The 22,418-nt window shown below is 38.6% G+C and overlaps 1 protein-coding gene across 1 annotated transcript; it reads left to right on the top strand.

Annotated features, from left to right (window-relative positions):
* Positions 1–10,496: 10,496 nt before the first annotated feature.
* Positions 10,497–21,812, top strand: LOC113066969 (gastrula zinc finger protein XlCGF8.2DB-like). Its single transcript, XM_026239132.1, has 3 exons — positions 10,497–10,555; positions 12,501–12,630; positions 20,865–21,812. The coding sequence occupies exons 2-3, from the start codon at positions 12,546–12,548 to the stop codon at positions 21,671–21,673; spliced, it is 894 nt and encodes a 297-aa protein (XP_026094917.1). The 5' UTR covers positions 10,497–10,555; positions 12,501–12,545; the 3' UTR covers positions 21,674–21,812.
* The last annotated feature ends 606 nt before the right edge of the window (positions 21,813–22,418 follow it).

Here is a 22,418-nt window from a genome sequence, read left to right on the forward strand (position 1 = left end):
AACAGGTCAGAGGTAATTTGTGTGTTATGTTGCAGCACATGAAATATAGTTACAGCAGAAATTGTGTACCCTAAGCATTAATATTTTATTAGAATAATAAGAAGCACATAAATTGAGACCTTTAGATATTTAAAATAAAGCCTGATAAAATAATTTACATTTTCTTTGTTTATTATTTTAATATTTTTTTCTTGGTTTTGATGGCAATACATTCTAATCAGTAATTTTACATCCAGATTAATGTATGTATAGACATGTAGTGTGTGCGTGTGTGTGTGTGTGTGTGCGCTCACGCATGTTTACATGAATGGTGGGCCGGTCTGGATGAAGTCCAGGGCTGATTTTTTGTCCCAGTCCAGCCCTGGATATATATACATACACCATGTATACCATATATACCATATGACCATGTTTTGTTACATACCTTTCTATCAAAGTTATCTGACATTATCAAGATTAATTTGTATTGATACAGTTTAAAGTTGGGCTACAGTGGTGTTTCGTGTAATCAGAGTTGTTCACAGTGTTAAAGAGATGGATTCTCATGCTAAACATAAATAAACAATAATTTGGACGAATGACAGAGAATTTCTGTGCCAAAAATTTTACTTCTGGGTTGGTACAAGTTTCGGCTGTTTTTTTCCAGTCGTGACTTTGCTCACAAAGAGGAGGTCACTACTCCAAAGTACCCAGCACCGCTGCACAATATGGCCGCCAACTCAGCGCCGCTGCCCAAGATTAAGTCAGGTCCCCACTAACACCCAAGAGTCAACAGCTACGCACATCTTTAACGGCGGGAAAAAGCGCTGAGGAAATACAACGCCTGTAATATGTGCGGTCAAATTGACCGCTATGGCCATTCAAGGTAGAAATACTCAGAACTCTTTTGTGTTTTGTAATTTTAATAAAATAACAATGTTAAATGACTGCCTTGGTAGTTCTTGTGTTAAAGGCTACACCTTCTCATCCGCTCGGATGCGTACAGGTGGATTGATTTAATATTATTTTAGCAGTATGTCTCCATCTCAACCTCTAGCTGACTTTTGATCAGATCAAGATTTAGGGACTCAGTATGGACCCCCTAGTAGTATAAGTCGAGGAGAGTGGCATTGCATATCAACTGAAGTGTGCTGTCATCATATTTCAAGTTTCTCTAACATCCCTTTTTTAATTTCTTCCATCATCTTTACATTAGCCGAGCTGCACAATCCTAGCATAGCTCCTAGCACGGTTTGAGGTAGACTGATCTTTCATGCGCCTGCTGAAGCTCTCTTCCTCTCTGCCGGATGTGAGAGAACCATCCATTAATGAACGACAGATGCTAAATGCATGATAAGTTACTACTTTTTCCTTTTGTAGTGAATAATTTACTGGCAAGGACATTCAAGTTATGGCAAAAACTATTTAGCCATGGCCATCTGAGCCTTCGTATGGTCACGCTTTCAGTAATGATGCAGGAAAATCGACTGTCGTCTATGTGTAGACGAGTAGGACTTTTCTCTTTAACTCCCCCTGGTGGTAAATGGGATTAATTTGCTCTAGTTATGAGCAGTGTAATTAACCGGCTGGTTGCTCATTACCATGATTGCGCTTCTAATCAAAGCAGAATGCACAAATAGCTGAGGCTGTGTATAGACATTTCCAGTTACTTCTGGCTTGTTTCGTTGGCCTTCTCTGGTGGAGTCATGTGGTTTAGGTTATTTTAATTACCCTCTGTTTACTCTCAGCCATTAAATACAGCCCAAAGTTTGGTGAGAGTATATTGCAGGGTCAGTGGCGGAGCCAGGAATTCTTCATAGGGGTGGCCAGGCAGGGGTCAGTAGTTACTTTGGGGTGGCACAAAAAACATAATTTTGCAAACAAACACGACACTTATCCAACCTTAAAATACTTTTTAAAGTATTGTATGTGCCCAAATCACAATGATGTATAATGTACAATAGCTAGCCTAAAATGGCATTTTTTTAAATTAAAATGTACCAAAATCCTGAGCGTCATAATCTTACTCACCCTCAAGTTCACTTTGAAAACAGAATACACATCTCCCAATGATAATGAAAAGTTTTTAAAAAGGACAAGAAATTATTTACTGAAGTGAAGAATTTTATTTCAAGTGCAAACTATGAAAATTCAGCAAACTTACTAGCTGTAAAATATGCAACGAGCGCAACGGTTATCCACGCTAACGTTAGCGTGTTTACATAGAAAAGTAAAGTTACTGTATATAAAATCGACTTAGAAGCTAGTAATTATATTGGTATGTTGAATCACAATGTTTCATGATTAAAACATACATTTATATATTCAGAGATAAATAAACACAGTTTTGAGCATCCGAGTCAGCTAATATGAAGCTAGCTAAGTTAACTGCTCCCCATGCTACCTGTTTGTTACACAGGACAATGATAAAACTTCAGGCACAAATAGTTGAACGGAACTATAAGATAATAATTTATCTAACCCTCTGGAGTCTATTAACGCTTATACGCGTTTTGAGTCATTTTCACCTGATAACCCCGAAAAGAACTTAAATTACACTTTCAGTTTTGATCGTACAGATAAGAGTAACACATCAATCGAATCTGTAAAGGGTCTACTTTTTTGTATACAGACATAACAACCAAACTTTGAGCACTTATAAAATAAAGATAACAAACAAGGTGTGCTGTCTGCAGCCTTTGTCTGCGCTGATCTTCATTTACAAACACGTTAGGGCTGTGAATCTTTGGCAAGGCATCGATTTGATTACGATTCATAGGTTTTCGACTCGATTCAAGAACGATTTTTGCAAATTTAGAACAATTCGATTCACAATTAAATTCGATTCGATTATAACGATTCGGTTCTGCATTCTTTGAGTGCATTCACGGTATTATTTAAATGCTTCTACTAAATTCTTTAAATGCTTAGTCAGGGGGCAAATTACAGTAGCATTTATGTTTAGAGAACCATAGGTAAAAAAACAAAAAAAAAAACAACCTTTTGTCCATTGTTAAATGCTAGTTTAATGATGCGACATGGCATATGTAAAAATGTATGTAAGCCAAGTTTTTAAAAAAGAGCTTAAAGAGTATTATGTGTAAGCTAACATTTTGTCACACCAGGGGCGTAGCCATAATTTCAGAAGTGACAGATTTGATACGATCTGAAAAATTACGAAACCCATTAATGTAAACATGCATAACAACAGCCCAAAGTTTAAGTAGCTTAGTTCCATTGGCAAAACACGTTCTTACACTGGCAGGCTGCCCACATACACTTCTTGTTTTACAACATACAAAAAAGATATCACCTGTCACCTATCCAAGACAACATTTAAAGTGTAACTAAATGGCAACAACTTTTAAAGTGTCAAAAACACTTCTAGTAAAAATCAGGATTTCGAAATGGACACATCTCTGATGGGACATTGTTCCCATGCAACCTCTCACCCACAATGTCAAAATATGTAAATGACAAATTTCCAAAATCTTTCAATCAATGCTCCACAAGTTATTTTTCACCATCACAATCCCTTTTATTGTAAGATACAATGGGTTTACATGTACAAGGAATTTATCTTGGTGTACTAGACATGTCAAAAAACTACGAAGAAATAAAAATGAATAAAATAAATGTTAATGCTCAAATCAATCATGCTACAAAAAATGGTGTATAAAGTGGTTCATTTCACTGGTTCACAATCACTAAGCTCACTGGTTTGACGATGCCATCACTAAATCAATGAACTGACTTTAGCTGTCATTTTCCTGTTGACACTGTAAAGCTGCTTTGACACAATCAGTATTGTATAAAGCACTATATAAACAAAGGTAAAAAACTAATTCATATAACACTTCTAGAGGACTTTTCACTGCTTTACCACACACACACACACACACGTTTAAACACAAGCAGGACAAAATAAATCTTCCTCAATTGGAGGCTGACCAACACAGTTCCAGTGAAACCATAGGTCACATGTGCTTCATTGAATCTGGTTAAGGAAATGTTGAGGCAAAGTGTTTTCTGCACATTTAGGCATATGTTGAAACGTCCTCATTTTTGGTTAAAAACTTACCCACTGCTCATGTGTATAATGTTCTCCACAAGCCCTACAGAGCTGTGACAGTTCGTCTGTGGAAGAATGTAATTGAATTATTGTACTAAATAGCTGTGCACTCAAAGACCAAAATATAAAAATAAAAAAATAAACCTTACCAGTCTCAGTGAGGAGCCTTTTGGCCATTTCCATTCTTATAGCAATTATGCCCTGATCATTAGTTTGAAACATTGCAGGCTTATTTAAAAGCACACTTTCAGCTAGCTGTAAGGAGAAAAGAGTTATTCACAATATAAAAGGATATAGGTCAGAAGAAGTACATGTGCAGTTAAACTTACCTTGCACACCAAAGCCCCATAAGATGTCCCATTCATCTGAAGTGGATGCTCTATCGTAGTACATGTCCACCGTGAAGCATTGACACCCCTCTCTCTCATGAAGGCTCTTAATTAGATGCAAATCATTAATTTACATGAATCCTCAAATCAAATATCAACAATTTGTGTAATCTGCACTCACCTAGTTACATCTCTGCATTTTCCTATGTCCATTGAGTTTGCCCCAAATGGGTCCACGTAGAGGGATCGCTTTTCCTTTGGATAAACAACCTTGACATCATGTAAAAAAGAAAAAAGGATTGATCTTAAGGAATAATTGATCTTAGTATGCTCTGATGAACTTACAATGAGTGTCCAGTGGTGGTTTACACACAAGGCTCCAACTAGCACGTCATGTTCCAGTGGATGCAGCTGCAAAAAAGCAGGTGGCTGTCAAGATATAGACGTTTTCACATGGTCAATAAAGCAGGATAGGGTGCTTACCTTCCTCAGTCCTTATTGACTTCCTTGCCACATGGAGGCCATTACATAGGAGTCAATTACAAAGCCTCTTTTGGAGTCGGTGGTGTGCGGTTTCACCAAACTGGTGAGGTAGGCATTTATTATCTAAAAACAATAGCATATTAGTCATCTTTATGTATACTTCTAACAATACAAACCCATTTGCTAATAAGAACTCAATAACCTACCTCAGCTTCTAGTTACTTCCCAGGTGCAAGATGTTACATCAAATTTCTTGAAAATTTTATAGAATTTTCCTAGCCCAGATAGCCTCTACCACTAAAAAAAAAAATATATATATATATACACACATCTATACATATACGTATAGATCTATATATATATATATATATATTAGCATATAGGATTTACATAAAAGTGCTGTAAAAAAAAACAAAAAGTATCTGTTGGGGTCTCTTCAGGTTGATGGCATGTAGGTGGGGACTGGAGAGGGGTGCCTTTTGGGGTCCCTTCGGGCTCTACAGGGAATGTAGGAGGACACTGGACAGGAATGACCATGGTAGCGCCAGTTTAGGCCATTTGTGCGGCAACCTTGGTTCTGGCTCAGTGTAGCGGGTAAGGTGGTCCACATTTACCTTCAGTGTGGCCTTTCCTTTTTCATAAACTAGGTCCTTTTTACCTTCAATGTTAATTATTGTAAAAGGGCCCAGCATGGCACTTCCCAGTTTTCCTCCCGTTCGCTGTTCTTCACGAACATTTTTGCGCAAAACTTTGTCTCCAACATTAAATCTGTCCTCCTGACCCTGAGGCCTTCCTCTTCCTCACCTTTCTCTAACCTTTTCTACATTCTCCATGACCACTTTGTGCACTTTTGGTAAGTCTTGAAGGCTAGTAGTCAAGGCTTCCGAAGCCACAATTCTCTCAACCATTTCATCATTTACCTGAAAGATACAAAACATAGATATTAGTTTTATCCACAGTTAAAGATTCAGTAGATGTATTTAATATTTAAGAACCCACCTCATAGTTATCGGGAACTTCTGAAGCATGCCTCCCGACCAAACATGAGATAGTAAGAAGAGAACCGTGTTGTGAGCTGCTTTTTGGGTCTAAGTGCAAATTAGGTTGCTTTCAGGTGTGTGTCCCAGATCTCAGCATTTGAACGCACCAACTTTTGTTAAATTAGGTTGCTTTCAGGTGTGTGTCCCAGATCTCAGCATTTGAACGCACCAACTTTTGTTAGAACTCTGAAAGGTAATTTTTTTTTATCCTTGTTATACAATTTCTGTTATAGGTTATACAGCTATAAACAATCCAGGTCAGCATCATACCTTTGGATGGTTCCATTCATTTTCTCCACAAGACCATTGGTTTGTGGGTGGTTTGGAGAGCACAAGCTCCGTTTAATACCTAACCTCTGACAAAGGTCAAAAATAATCTGTGAAAATAAGTGTACAGTAAACTGAAAAATGAGAATTGCCTTTTTCATTTTTAGAACCGAAACACATTAGGTGACAAAGATGTACCTTATTGTCAAACTCTTTGCCTTGATCTGTCAAAATTCTTTTTGGAGCTCCAAATTTATAGAAAAATCATAAAATGCAGTCAGCCACTTCTCTTGCACTTTTTGTTTTTAGTGGGTAGGCGTCTGTCCACTTAGTAAAATAATCAATCATGACACAAATGGATTAATTCCCCTGTTTGGTTGGAGTCAGTTTCCCAACCAAATCCATTCCCACCAGTTCTAGAGGCTCTGTGATCTGGGCCAAAATATGGTGTACAGAAGGACAAGATGCATTTTATAAACATTTTTATACACTTCTTTCATTGGATATACTCACCTCTATCGGGACGTAGGCCTTCTTCTCCTTCAATGTAGACCTTCTGGCCTGGCATTCAGGGCACCTGGATATATACAAAATGTAATTTTCTGTGTTAAGTACATTTCTAGTGATTTTTCTTTTAAATAATAAGCCACAAGTAGGCAAGAATAAAACTCACTCATTTTGGGGATGTCCTCTTCCATGCCAGCCCAGAAGAATCTGGAACTGATGGCATCTCGAGTCTTCCCACATGGAAAGAACCTATATGTGGATATATGCACATATATGCCGTATATATACTGTATATATGCGTAAATATCCCACATATAGGCAAAATTGAGGTGCATATATGTGCATATACAGGAAATATAGGTCTCCTGTATTGCTTTTTCATATTCACTTATAAGACCTATACATACAAGATATGTCTTCTATATAGCTAATGGCAAGATCTGGTCATTTTGTAGCTCATATCTCATTTTTGACTGTCATACATGATGCCTAGCTCATATTTTCTGTTATCAAGGCAAAAACTAAAAATTAACAACAAAAAAAAATATGCAAGAACTTATGTATGTGCGAACATGTGAAATTGGTATCACTTGTAATTGGCATGTTATGGAATTTAACTATGGCAATATATTAACATGATATACAGAGCCGGACAGTAAGAGAGTACAGTACTTTAGTACAATTTTGAGGGATCTGTACTTTACTCGTATCATTTTTGGGGAGTGCTCATGAGTTTACTCAAGTACATTTGAGGCAAATATTGTACTCTTTACTCCGCTACATTTCTATCCATAACTGTAAGTACCCGTTACTTCTTCGGCCCCGTCCACACGGAGACGGACCCTGATCTTTTTTTCCCTCATCTCAAGAAATATCCGCGTCCACATGAAACCGATGTAGTATACATGCCAGACCAGCATGTGGCGCTGTAATTCTGCCACAGAGATACACTTAAAACGCAGAAGAAGACATGGATTTGCTGTGCGTGGTACACAAACGAACATCGAACAATACATTTATTAATCCGTGTTAATGTTAGCGTTCAGTGTTTGTTCATGTTTTTGTTGCGGTTACGTGATGTAGCGGTGCCTGATTAGGGGCGAGACGTGGGCTGATGACGCCATATTTTCAGAAAATGTACGGATTCGTCGTCGAGACGAAATGCAAAGGCGGCGTTTTCTAATATATCCACTTTGGGACCCGGTTTCAAAACATCGGTTTCACTCTTCCAAAACCTCGCCTACGCCTCTGACATGTATAGTGAAGCAGACCATCTGATATGAAATTAGACAAAGGCTATGGTAATTATTTGCTGTACCTGTGCAACTAAAATGGCAATTTTAAGGCTTACCTTTCACTATATAGCTTTCAGCTCTTCTTTTAATGATGAATTTGTCCTGTTAGGAACATCCAGGAGGATATGACTCTTTGACTTTTACAGGATCCATACTCACAATCACCTCTTATCACTCTATTCACCACTAGACACGTTCTCTCACTAAACCACCACAACTTGCTACACAAAGTGAAAAAGTTAAATATATATAGGCTTGTCAATTGACTGATTCATTTTTTTTGTTAATATGGAGCATCTGTATGGACTCGTCATGTGGACAGAATGAAACTAGCTTAACGGCTTTAATAAGGACACATTTCCTTAATGATTACCACTTACTATGATTAGAGAGAGCGGATTTGACACATGCAACTTCTCAAGGTTTGATAGGCCTTTTTGAGTAAACAGAATTTTTTGTCTTGTCATTAAAGTTGAATATCCTGACAGAGGATTTTTAAAAAAGTTTGTGTTTTTAGTTTGTGATGTAGACTTCAAAACATTGGCTATTAACTGCAAAACTAGATGTACAGAATGCATCATTTCACTTTGAGGAACAACATTTAATAATAATAGGTTGCACTACTTTGCTGTAAAGTGTAATTTACTTTATTTAAATAACTTTGCAACATAGTTTTCTGCTTGTATGGTTGTGATTGTATGCATCTGAATTGAAATCCACTAGACACAAAGCACAATTGACTACATAAAATTGTCATTACAGACTTAAATGTAAAGACCATCAAAGTTTTGATTGAACCCATTTCCGTTACAACCATTAAAGCTCGTGAAAATGTTCTGTGTTGTTTTTATTCAGGTTTTTCACCAGCATTTAGATAATATAATAGATCATATTTTACATAATCTTTATTAAACAAATTAGATGATAAACAAGTTAACACAGGCACATTGTCTTTAAAGTGCAACACGCATTCTTCACAGATTAATATCACATGTGACCTATGGTTTCACTGGAACGGTGTTGGTCAGCCTCCTATTGAGGAAGATTTCTTTTGTCCTGCTTGTGTTTAAGCGTGTGTGTGTGTGTGTGTGTGTGTGTGTGTGGTAAAGCAGTGAAAAGTCCTCTAGAAGTGTTATATGAATTCAGTTGTCAGGATTCATGAAGTCAATTCATTGATTTAGTGATGGCATCGTCAAACCAGTGAGCTTAGTGATTGTGAACCAGTCAAATGAACCACTTCTGTGTACACTGTCTTTTGTAGCATGATTGATTTGAGCATTAAAATTTATTTGATTCATTTTTATTTCTTTGTATTTTTGACAATGTCTAGTACACCAAGATAAATTCCTTGTACATGTAAACCCATTGTATCTTACAATAAAAGGGATTGTGATGGTGAAAAATAACTTGTGGAGCATTGATTGAAAGATTTTGGAAATTTGTAATTTACATATTTTGACATTGTGGCTGAGAGGTTGCATGGGAACAATGTCCCATCAGAGATGTGTCCATTTCGAAATCCTGATTTTTACTAGAAGTGTTTTTGACACTCTTTAAAAGTTGTTGCCATTTAGTTACACTTTGGATAGATGACAGGGGATATATATATATATATATTTTTTTTTTTTTTTTTTTTAACATTGTAAAACAAGAAGTGTATGTGGAGCCTGCCAGTGTAAGAACGTGTTTTGCTAATGAACCAATGGAACTAAGCCACTTAAACTTTGGGCTGTTGTTATGCATGTTTACATTAATGGGATTCGTAATTTTTGAGGATGAGTAATTTTTCAGATCGTATCAAATCATTTCGTAGCATTAGAAGCGCTTTGGCTGGAATTATGTTAACTTAGAGAATCGCAGGTTATGATGCAATCGTTAGCCTATTTTTTTTTACAAAAACTGCTTCTACAGGACCACCACGTAAGATACAAGGTAAAGGTGCCTTTTATACATATTCGTGTTTCTTTAGAAATAATTAATCGACAAATGGAGTCTTTAAATACCTCAGATGTAAAGTTATTCGCTGTCAAAGTGACGCCAAAATGAATGGGAGTCAATGGGAATGCTAACAGCAGGTGGGGGTCCGCTAGCCAATGGCGGCACCCAGGGGTGCTTCAAAAAAATATGAAACCCTGCCCCCCTGACTGCACTGCAATCTCAATTAGTGCTGACAGGGCTAGCCCTAATGTGCTTTCATCATCGTGAAGCTGCCTGCAGTGAAAACACCTGAGAAGCACTGTCCTCACACCCTACAAAGCCAAACAGGTCATTTGAGGTGAAACAGCATTTTTATACCAGAACTCACTTTTTTTTAACACTACAAACCCTGGTACCATATATAACACATGTACATTCATTTTGAAGACAATGATCATTGGACAAACTTAATTTAAAAAAGTATTTCACCAAGAATTAAAAATAAATAAATACAGGCTGGCATGTTTTAATATGAGTCTTATTTTGTGTGTGAATTTTTATGCTCGTTTACGAACGTATGAACAGGACTTTTATTTTGGCCCGTCGGTGTGACGTCACAAGGCTGCGTCGCGCTCCAGCTTCTGTTGTGATTCAGCTGAAGAAAAGGTTTGTGTTTTCATCATTTAAACTGTTAAAATCGATGCAAACCCTATAGACATTTGTACAGTTCCAACAAAAAAGAATGGATAAAATATTCGTGGGTGTATGTATAAGGCTTTATGCAACATTTATCATCGCTATTTTGTGCGAGTAAAGCGCATCAGAAAAGACGCGTCTCATTTGGCTCCTGAAATCGAGAATGTCCGAATCAGTTGATTCGCCAAACGATTCACTTGACTCGCTCGACTCAGCGCTCGCTCGACTCCGAGGGCGTGACGTGACCGGTTTAATTCATCTGTCTGTGAGGATGAAACTGGCTCATTCTGTGATCTTGTTGAAGAAACAGATGGCCTTTTATTATGATTGAAGTATAGCCAATAAATGTTGGGTTGATTTTAACCCTACTAATGTGACCCACAGTTTTATACTTCAACGAGTTTTTATTATTTATTACAAAAACTGAGAATCATTATCTCTTGAATATGCTGCTAATATCTTCATTTTACGTCCTAAATATAAACATAGGTTTATAAAAAAAAAAAAAAACCATCATGATGAATTAAGGTGTATATAATCTAATATTATGATGAATGAATGATATTTGTTATGCCATTATGATTGTCCATTGTAAGATACAATATGTATAATAATAAGTTTGGCAATAATAATAATAATACAGTGGATAAAATTATCCACATATAATGTTTTTTACACTCAAAAACTGATAGACGTTATGAGGCTTACGATGAATCAGTTACAAAAATAAACACAAATCCAGACCTAATTGAAAGAACAAGCTGAAATAAGATTTATACCCATAATGGGTGATAATATTGCATAATGATATTTATAAGCTGTTTTGGTGCCCTGGTCAATTTTAACACATTTTATGTCCCTGTAAACCCAGGCGGCAAGGAAGTCGACCGGAAGTTGAAGTCGGCCGGGTGCCGCCATCTTGTAGCAGAACTTCACTTGCGTTAGCATTCCCATTGACTCCCATTCATTTTGACGTCACTTTGACAGCGAATAACTTTACATCTGAGGCGTTTAAAGACTCTGTTTGTCCATTATTTATTTTTAAAGATACACGACAATGTATAAAGGGCTCCATTACCTTCTATGTTACATTATGGCCCAGTATTAACAGTTTTTGTAAAAAATAGGCTAACGATTGCGTCATAACCACTCGGCTCTCTGTCGCATTACCGTACAGACAGGAGGAGAAGCTCGCAGGCAATTAACTTAATATGGCGTACTGGCTTTACATTTTAAAATACTATACAAAATAATTAATCAGAATACTTACTCCTGCTCACTCACGACAAAGAACTCCCCGCTCAAGCTCGCCGTCTCTGCAAGATTAACGATGGCAGTTTGCACGCACAGCTACTAGAAGATTTACATCTGTCAGACAGGTTGCTGACGTCGTCAAGCTTCGTTTGAGTCTGCGCGTCAGAAACGGAAGTGCTAAAAAACGCTAAAACTGGGCTTCACTTGTCTCAATTGAGTTCCAATGGGGTCGCTGTGTCCATTTCTTTTACTGTCTATGTGTAAACCGGACTGTTGTTAAAAGGGAATAAAGATAGCGGTTTTGCCATTATGTGTGCAGGACCTCGCAGGTCACATCTGACCCTTCTGTGTTCACAAAATTATCTGTCAGTTAGAAAAACATTCTTGTTTTAGGAGAAATCTTCTCAGCCCCACTGTAAGGATCATTTTACTTGTTTTATGCAAAGTTCACTTCATTTAGATTTTTTTTCCCCCTTGAAAACAAGACTTAATATGTTAAGTCATTTTTCTTGTCTAGTAAAAGTATCTTGATTTAACAATTGTAAGATGTTTTGACTAGAAACCAGACAAAAATACTAAGTGTAAGATCGGCCATTTTTTGCAGTGCTCTGACTGAGTCCCTTGTTGAACTAATTCTGTTAATTATTCTCATCTTAAACAGGATAAAAGTGTCCTTCTGTGAAGCGACTGTGCCACCGTTATAAAGATGGCGTTTATTAAAGAGGAGATTGAAGATGTGAAGATTGAAGAAACATTCAGAGTCAAACAAGAAGAGACTGAGACACAAACAGGTTGGTTCTGAAAGCTGAACATTTCTGAAGAATGTCTGTGTGTGTCATAATTAAAATGTTTTTATAAATCACATACTCTCTTGCTCACACACGTGCATACACACACTCAGTGGGCCTCATTTATCAATCTAACATAGAAACGAGTGCAGATCTGTGCACAAATCAACTCACGAATTCACGTGTGATGCATGACACATTTGTATGCCCCCAGTCTGATCATACGAATAATCTTACGTTGATAAATGTGACATCAGAAAACAATTATCATTTAAATATCACGCCCTAAAAACACTCACTCACTCCTAGAGTTTATGACACGGAGAAACGAAGCCCAGCCAAAAACAGGAAGTAAACTCATGAAAGAGAAATTGATCTTACTCCACAAAAACACCCGTTAAGCTTATGAATGACAACAGTTAGGCTACATTAATTGTCATTTATATTTACATTGAAATACTGTTAACTATAAACATCCTATTTTAGAAGTGCTGTGATTGATCGGTTGCCGATCATAATCAGCCGATGATTGCTTTGGGATGTTTGATTGGTGCTCTCTATAAAGACCGATCTAGAAAAGTAGACCAGATGACACAAACTCACAAGACTATTTTTTACGCGCTGCTAAAAATGGCTTCACAGGTCTGGCAGTTCTACACGGTGTGTGAAAACACAATACGTTTGCCGTTTGTAAATGTGTAGCAAGCACATTCACCGAGGTGGGAAGCACCCAAAGCATTTTAACACCACAAACCTCGTCAGACATTTAAAGGTTACTCGTGTGGAGGATTATGAGCAGTTTTCAAAGTACGAGAGAGCAACTCCAGCGCCACTTACCCAGCTGTCGGTAACAGAGACGTTTCAAAAACAGCAGCCCTACTACACGGACAGGGAGGAAATAATGGAGTTCATCTGGCTTGATCATCAGCCACTGTTTATTGTGGAGGAAAGGGGTTCCTGCGACTTGTGTCCTACTCGGATTTACGTTACACCATGCCAGGGCAAAAGTAGTTAACAGATGTTAATTAGTGAAAAATATGATTTCGCTACTTGCCCCATTTGAAGAGCTCACCCAACAGATCAACTGCATCGGCTGCAGATGTCATACCAGCGATCAGAGCTTTAACTCGTCTTCTAGGAAAGACAGCAGAAATGGTAAATGGACTGCATTTATATAGCTCTTTCAACAGACCACATTCACACATCGACTGCGGTGTCTGCCATTCAAGGCACATCCAGCTCGTCAGGAGCAGCTGGGGTTAGGTGTCTTGCTCAAGGACACCTCCACACTTGATCAGGTGGGGCCGGGGATCGAACCACCAACCTTCCAGTTTGTAGACAACCTACATGAACCACTGAGCCACTGCTGCCAGACACTGACCATGGAGTAAAAGCTTCAAAAGCCACGTGGTGTGAAGCGATCCAGAACAGATTCTGTGACACTGAATCCGAGCATCTGATTAACATCCCTTCAGGCCTGGATCCCAGGTGAGAAAACTTCATTTATACATTCTTCCCAATCGTGAGTATGTGTTGTGCTGCGTCGCTGTAAGAGCAAATTAAACATCGGGGAAAGGAGTATTGAAAACATTTAAATGAAGAACTGGAACATACATGTTTTTTATTATTCCAGCAGGCTCTTTAAATCATCTTGCAAGTATTCATCATTTCCCTTAAGTGATTGATAAAAGGTGCTAATACTGAAATGAAAACCTAGTGGTGTTATACCTTGGGCTAGTATTTCCTTATTCAAATTAGCTAAAAAAAATAAACTTGCTGTAAAAAATAAGCATATATATACTTTGGGAGTATTCTAGGCAACAAGAGCCAAGCATAACCTTCAAAATGCATTAAATCATAGAACTTGTCTTACTTTATTTATTTTTTCTCATAATTTCTCTGTGCTTTTGCATATTTCGTTTCTAAAATTAGATCAACCATAACCCATTCACTTAAGTATTTATAATTATGTTTTTTGATCAATTACCATTCTGTTTAAATTAATTGTTTTGTTTTGTTGTTATTAAAAGGGTGCGAGGACAGATTTTTCCCTGATGCACTCAATCCCCAGATTCGTGAGCTGCCTTCTGATGTCCTGGAGCAACCGGATGCTGAGGCGAACCCCCGGAGTACCACGAACTGGCTCCTTGCATCTTATGTGTCCTGAGTTGTTGGATGGAGATCAGGAACATCAGCTCAGTATCACTGCAGTTGAACCTATCAGAGCCAGTTATCACACAAAATGGACAGCCTCTTGATTTTTGGCAGAACAATAAAAGCTGCTATGTTTTAAGGTGATATGTTGCACATGTTGCTTGCCAGTAAATACAGTTGTATATTCACGAAATTCCTCTTCTCGTAATTTCATTAATTAATATCAGGGATGCACCACTATTAGATTAAATCAATTAAAGGTATAAACAAAAACAAGTGTAACGTTGTTACACAGTGTGTTTCTTTTTTTCCTCTTGTTTATCTGTTAATTATATTGTATCCTATTGTAGGCCTATATTTGATGTGATCCTTTTTATTTTCATTGAAGTGCTGCAGGTGCATGATGCAAGGATTGAATCCTTGTGGTCTGTTATTCACACAGGTAAAAGAGAAATGCATTCTAATCTTACTGGTTAAATGAAAATGAATAAATGCTGTCATTCTACAATTCTCCACCGTACTTAGTATGATGTGCGCAAGTTCAGGTAACTCAAAATCTTATATACACAAGCTGAGACCAGATGTGATATATCATTGTAGTCACCGCTCACGTTCCTTTTATGTTGTACCTTGTTTCGTAAATGAGGACTATTGTGATGTCAAAGCTGCACTGATGATTTTATCAATAAAATTGTTTTATAATTTACATGACCTACATGCTACATGACCGTTCTCATCACAGAGCTAGTAACATTGCTGTTCTTAAAGCAAATAAACTTACAGCTTGGCACACATCAGGTGATGATTCTGCTGATCTGTCACCTCTTATTTAGCCCTTGGCCAGACTTTGCTTTTCTAGGACCAAAGGAGTGCCCTTGGGGCTTGTGTCAAGGCATACTATTGTTGTCACAACCAATGCCTTCAGATTGGTCTAGGGCTATGTATGTAAGAGGAACGCTGCCTCTGGCTCCTGGACAGGATCTCGTCTGCAGTGGCATATAAATTGCCTTGAGTTCATGATGGTGTTGCTCAACTTCTGGGTAAGCATGTGCTCATTTGGATGGACAACACTGCAATGTTTGCATACATCAACCATCAAGTGGTTATAGACTCATGCCACATTTATTTGGGAAGCTCAGTTAGACCTGGTTGCCTCCCAAGAGTCCTCCATCGCCAGCTGTTTAATGCCCTACCTGAGGCCCCCTTGGCCCGGATGATGGTTGTGCCCTACAGGCCCACCTGGACCTGGTCCTCTGACCTGCTATTCCTAGTGACAGCCTTTCCCTGGAAAATCCTCCTAAGGAAGGACCTTTTTTGCACTTCCAGAGAGTCCCCCAAACAGTGAATCCTGGCTGAGCTACTTCAGCACCCTGTGTTTAATTAACGTTAATTCAATAATGTAATTCAGACCAAACAGATAAGCTTTAGGCTATCGGTGCTTACATGATAATGGCTAACGTTAGGTACATTGTTAGCCAAACCAACCAACTAACCTAAACAATACAAAGATACTAATTTAATAGGTAACGTAACACAAAGTGAATTAGACATGTAGTGTACACATACCTTTTATTATTTCTTCGCCTCGCTGGATGAACAGTCGTGGACTCTGGTGGTGATGAGGTTCGAAGCACATACAACCCACGTGCTGGGTCAAACGATATAAGTTGGGTTAATGGATTTTGACCCAAAGCATGAGTTGCACAAAATAACCCAAATTACATATAAATAACCCATAATGGGTAAAGCATTTTATAAGGTAAGTTTGGTGAGATGCCTCGCTCTGTTCTCAGATAACCGGGGTTATGCAAGTAACCAAACGTTCTCTTTCAAACAATGACTCTGTATCTCAATATAGGAATGATATAGCCAACATATAAGCGTACATATAATTAGCTGAGGTATGGTATGCATATTTGGCGTGCTGTCCGGGGAAGTGCTCTAAGCTCAGGAATGGCCCGAACCTAGAGTACCCCCCTTCCCCGTCTTTTATAAAGTGAACTCAAAGTGAGGAGATGGGGTGGAGAAGGGATGCTGATAAACAGTCAATGGATAGAGGTAAGTCAGCGATATTTTGACTATGGGATTGATTACTTGATTATGGTCCACCTGTGTTGATTAGGCTAAGTATCTGACGCGCTTCTCCCGAATTTTGTTAATAAAACTACATTTCACGAGTTCACGCTTACATATAATTAGCTGAAGTATGGTATGCATGTTTGGCGTGCGGTCCGGGGAAGGGTTCCGAGCTCGGGAATAGCCCGAACCTAGAGTACCCCCCAAAAAGTAAATAAATTAGAGGACAGCTGCCAGTTTAAAGAACGGAGCACACCCATCGAACAGGTAAGCCTTTTATTTTTGTATAAAACTTGCGACCCCGGATGGGTAGTCTCTCCAGCCATCAGAGGGAAAATTAAGATTGTTTTATCTGAGAAGCACCCATTGGTGTTCGGCGAAAGCTTAATTTGCGGTATTGGATGGGTACGTCTTGCTATCAGAGGGAAAATTGTTTTAGCTGCGATGTACTCGTTGGTGTTCAATAGGCACGCGTCACTGACTGAAAGGAAAAAAAAAATATATATATATATATTTGTTTTTATATATTTTGGTGGCCGATGAGGGTTTGGTGGGCTTTCTTTAAGTGAAACTGATTTGTTCTGATATAGCTTTGTTACGCTTCTGAAGACCATCTTCCAAGAGTTTGGATCTGCTGCTTGGAGAGGCCATTTTGCGCTGCTGAAGTTGCTGCCCCGACGCGAAAGGAATAGGTGGAGAAATTGTTTGCTGAGATACCCGATAATTGCAGATTGCATCTGAGGTGTTTTTAGAACCAGAAACGAGTGACTGTTTTTTTTTTGAGTCGTCGATGAATAGTGGTTCGTGCAGGGATTTTGCCTGGGAATTCCTAAGGTGTTGGAATGCCAGGATGGATTGGTAAGGCTGGATTGGGGAGGGGAGATTGAAAATATCTATAAAATGACCTTTCTTGGCTTGGTCTGTTTTGCTTTGTTTGATTAGAAAAGCGATCTTTTCCTCATCGAGTGCAGTTAGGTCTGATATGGTAGGGTTGATTGAAACTTGACGAGATTGTAATCTTCGAGCACCTAAGAAAACCGAAAAAAGCTAGAATGAACACGGCGTCGAGCGTGTGGGCAATGCTGAGGGGTTGATAATTTGTGCAGAGGGTGTGGATACATTTTGTGAGGATATCTACAGTTATGGGTTTTCTATTGTCTGGATGGGTGGGCTGTGATCGCTGGATTCCTTTAATTAAGGAGATTTGCGAATTATTTCGGGTGAGGGAGCGCCGGTCATCAGTTTGTGCAAAAACTGAACGACATAGCGTGCACCCCGGCAGTAGGATTCAGGGCGCGGCCCAGGCTTGCTAAATGTGGCTTGATAGGGAGCTAGGCCTTGCGGCGGAGGATGGTGGAGTGCTGTGAGGCGTATTTCGAGGTACTCCTTTCTTTTTTCCTTTCTTTGTGATTGGGGTTGACTGGGGAGAAATGTTAGTAGTTTGTAAGTTTGAGTACAAGTTGTATAGTTCAGACTTCAGATTGAATGTATGACATCAGTTTTAAACAGGGCTTGCCTCAGTTTCGACATTGTCCATTTTTCGATTGGCGGAATCGTAGGCCTGGCCGAGCGGTAGGAGGACACCAATGCGCTTAACTCCAATGCACATGATACACTTTGGAAGCAAATCACTGCCAGAGATCATAAATCCACAAGCTGCCAGACATGAGCATAAAGGGACATCCTTCCCTTTCTCCGCTGCAACCTCGGACCCTGACTTAGCTTGCCTTAACGTGTTAGTTGCAAAAAACTCTGGAACGAGTAGAGAAATCTGCAACAGACTTTAACTGCACTTTGTTCGGCAACAGGCCCGCTGCTCCACTCCCTCTACACATATATATGACTGTGCCTTCTAACACCTCCACTTCTGTCATCAAGTTCGCGGATGATACAGTGGTCATGGGCCTCATCTCCAACAACAATGAGGTTGCCTACCTTGATGAGCAGTGCTATAGAAGGTATATGTATATTGACTATGACTGGATTTCATCGTGGTATGGAAACGGCTCAGCCCAGGATTGTAAAACCCTGCAAAGAATGGTATACTCAGCTGAGCACATCTCCAGAACTGATCTCCCCTCTCTGCAAAACATCCACACCAGGAGCTAGGGCTGTTAAAGTCCTCAAAGACTCCACCCACCCTGGAAATCCACTGTTTTATCTGCTACAGTCAGGCAAACGCTTCCGTAGTAGAGGTCTTCACAGTGCACCCGAGACCCGTCGACCCGAGACCCGTACAGGTTCGGGTCTATATTTTAAATGATCAGCTGGGTCGAGTCCGAATCTATTACTTCAGGTCCTGGGTCTGTTTAACATTGTGTGTAATACCCGTGCAATCGGAGTCATCGACTCAGAGAAAACCCGGCCGCGATCAGACATTGCTTGTGTTTTTTGTAACTTGCAACTTGTAAAATTAGGAAGAGAAAAGTGTGAGCCAAAGAAAAAAAAGTGATCTTTCTCTCTTTCTGCCGTTTGAAGCAGAGTGCGCAGACTCAGACTTAATGTACGTTAATGAAGAGTAAGTGCACGCACGGTAATCATGCTTGCAGATTTGACACATTCATATTTAATATATTTCAAACCAGCAACACAATCTGAGGTGAACGGTCACATGAATGTTTTCTATGGCGCTCAAATTGCGTTAAAAAAGCATATTTTAGGTTGATACAGCTAGCACGCATGTGCAGTCTTGAGCGCGTGTCATATTTCAATGGCAACCAGTGAGGGACACAAATGACTTCGACCGCCAAACCGCGCTTTACATTTTCTCCCATTTTTAATAATATAAATGAACAAGTGTAATCTTAAAGATGTTAGCAAATAAATAACGTCAGCGGCCATGGCACTGAACAAGCAATCGTTATTATAGTTCAAAAGGGCAAACAGTCAAAGTTATTATGCGAGTTGACTCGAGTCAGAATGTACATCTGCAAAGTTGTATTTGTCATCCGTCACTGTGACATCAAGTAGACTTTTGAAGCTGAAATTCAGCTTGAAATTCAGTGGATTCAGCTTGGACTTGGAATAATGAGAGGAATAACATGGATAACTTTCTTGTCGGAGGATTTGAATGCATCACAGGCAGTCAGGAAGGAAGAGACTACGGCTCTTAGACAAAAAGTTGTATTTTTGCAACAAGTTTATTGACTTAAGTTAATTTAAGGTGGAATATGTGTCAAGTCACCTTTATTTATGTAGCGCTTTAAACAAAATACATTGCGTCAAAGCAACTGAACAACATTCATTAGGAAAACATTGTCAATAATGCAAAATCACAGACAGTTAAAGGCAGTTCATCATTGAATTCAGTGATGTCACCTCTGTTCAGTTTAAATAGTGTCTGTGCATTAATTTATTAATAAAAGTGTAACCAACTTTAGAGACGGTAGTGTAGGGTTACCCAATAACATTCTGCACACTGAACTTTTTTATGTAGTAGTTTAATATATTGTGCATACTTCATTATTTGTATTTAATTTGTTATTTTTTTTTGTATATTTCATTATTTGTATTTCATTTTTTTTGCATGGCCTAAAAAGAGTATGCCATATAACTTGTATGTAACAAATAAAATCTTGAAACTTGAATCTACTTTGACTGTACGTTTTTGAACTGAAGCAGGACAAAACAGGTGCTAAAGGAAAGTCTTCATGGGGAAGAGAACAAGTATGCTGTTTTCAGGGTCACAGCCATATATATTTGTAGGGGGTGGGATCCTTGTCATGAGGTGTGATTGGTATATCCTTCGGACAGATGTGGTTTAACTGGTGCTTCAAATTTAAAAAACATTTGTCTTTAAAGATCAGCAACAAAAACTGCTTTTAAAAACAGACACGAGTCCACTGCCCCTGCCAGAGTCTAGGGAAGTAAAAAAAAGAGCAATCTGACAAGTTCAGAGAAGGGGCTTTTCTTTTTTCTTACAGCATAGTACCATTGTAATAGAAACAGTGTTAATTTTATAGCATTGGGTTAACATGTATTTGCTTTCAAAAATCTTTTCACTGTAGACCCGATGCCACTGAAAGAAGAGAGTCAAGAACTGAGTGAAATGGAAGAAGAATATCATGATTTCATAAATGGGAAAAAATCTGCAAAGACTGACAAGACGTCCTCAGGAAAAAGATCCAAGAGGAAATCGTACAGGTTTTGCACCTGCCATCAGTGTGGAAAGAGTTTCAATCAAAAACCAAACCTTAAAATCCACATGAGAACTCACACAGGAGAGAAACCTTATACCTGTCAACGATGTGGAAAGAGTTTCAGTCAAAAAGCCAACCTTAAAAGCCACATGAGAATTCACACTGGAGAGAAGCGTTTCACCTGCCAACAGTGTGGAAACAGTTTCATTCAAAAAGGGAACCTTAAAAAACACATGGGTATCCACACCGGAGAGAAGCCATTCACATGTGATCAGTGTGGAAAGTGTTTCACACATAAAGACATGCTTAATTCCCACATGAGGGTTCACTCAAAAGAGGACTGTTTTTTATGTCAGCAGTGTGGAAGAAGTTTCGCTCATAAAGTAAGCTTCAAGACTCACATGAGAGTTCACACCGGAGAGGAGCCTTACGCATGCTCTCAGTGTGGAAAGAGCTTCAGATATAAACCATCTCTTGATTCCCACGTGAGAATTCACACCGGAGAAAACCCTCACACCTGCACACTGTGTGGGAAGAGCTTCTCACGAAACACATCTCTTAAGACTCACATGGACATTCACACTGGAGAGAAGCCATTCACATGTGATCAGTGTGGAAAGAGTTTCAGACGTAAAGTAACCCTTAATGAACACGTGAAGATTCACTGTAGGAGATAACCGTTTTAGATGTAACGAAGTAATATTAGAAGATAATATCCCGCATAACAGAGCAAATTGCAGAGGTTATGAGGAACAAAGGTCAACACTGTAAATATCGTCTCGTATTGTTTTTGCCCATAAAAGCTTTTAAAACCTGATATGCTTATCATTGTTTTAGTATACCATCTACAAATAATCTACAAATACTAAAGCAGCAAACTGCAGAACACAAAATTTATGTCACTGCCAAAACTTTTGGCCATGACTATCTATATCTTGATGACTGTGTTAAAGAGTTCTTCTCACATTAACCCAAACTAGAGTGTTATTCAATGTACCTGTGTTTAACCGTCCCACCATTTTCTCTTTCAAAGATGCAAAAAGAACAGGTTAAATTATTTCATATGAACTTGCTTCACAAAAACTAGAAAAGAAGTTGAAATATTTTTGTTTAGAAATGAGTGAAGGGTAAGTTTAAGCAGGGTGTTATTTTAACTGGAAAATTTCAGAAGTGAAGTCATGGCTGCAAGTACTTGATTTGTGCTATGTACATTTTACTTTTGTTTATAACTCCCCATTTATGAAATAGGCTGATGTTTTTTTGTTAATGTATATAAACTTAGTTTATTAATAAAGAATAAAATATCTCCTTACTATTTCCCCCCGACGCATTCATGGTAATTACTTTTGCTGGGGCTTTGTGGCAAGCTTTAGCTGATTGTGTGCGTTTGAACGTATCTCTTCCAGCTGCACTGAAAGCAGA

Source organism: Carassius auratus, chromosome 4 (genome assembly GCF_003368295.1).
Source record: "Carassius auratus strain Wakin chromosome 4, ASM336829v1, whole genome shotgun sequence".
NCBI lineage: Eukaryota > Metazoa > Chordata > Actinopteri > Cypriniformes > Cyprinidae > Carassius > Carassius auratus.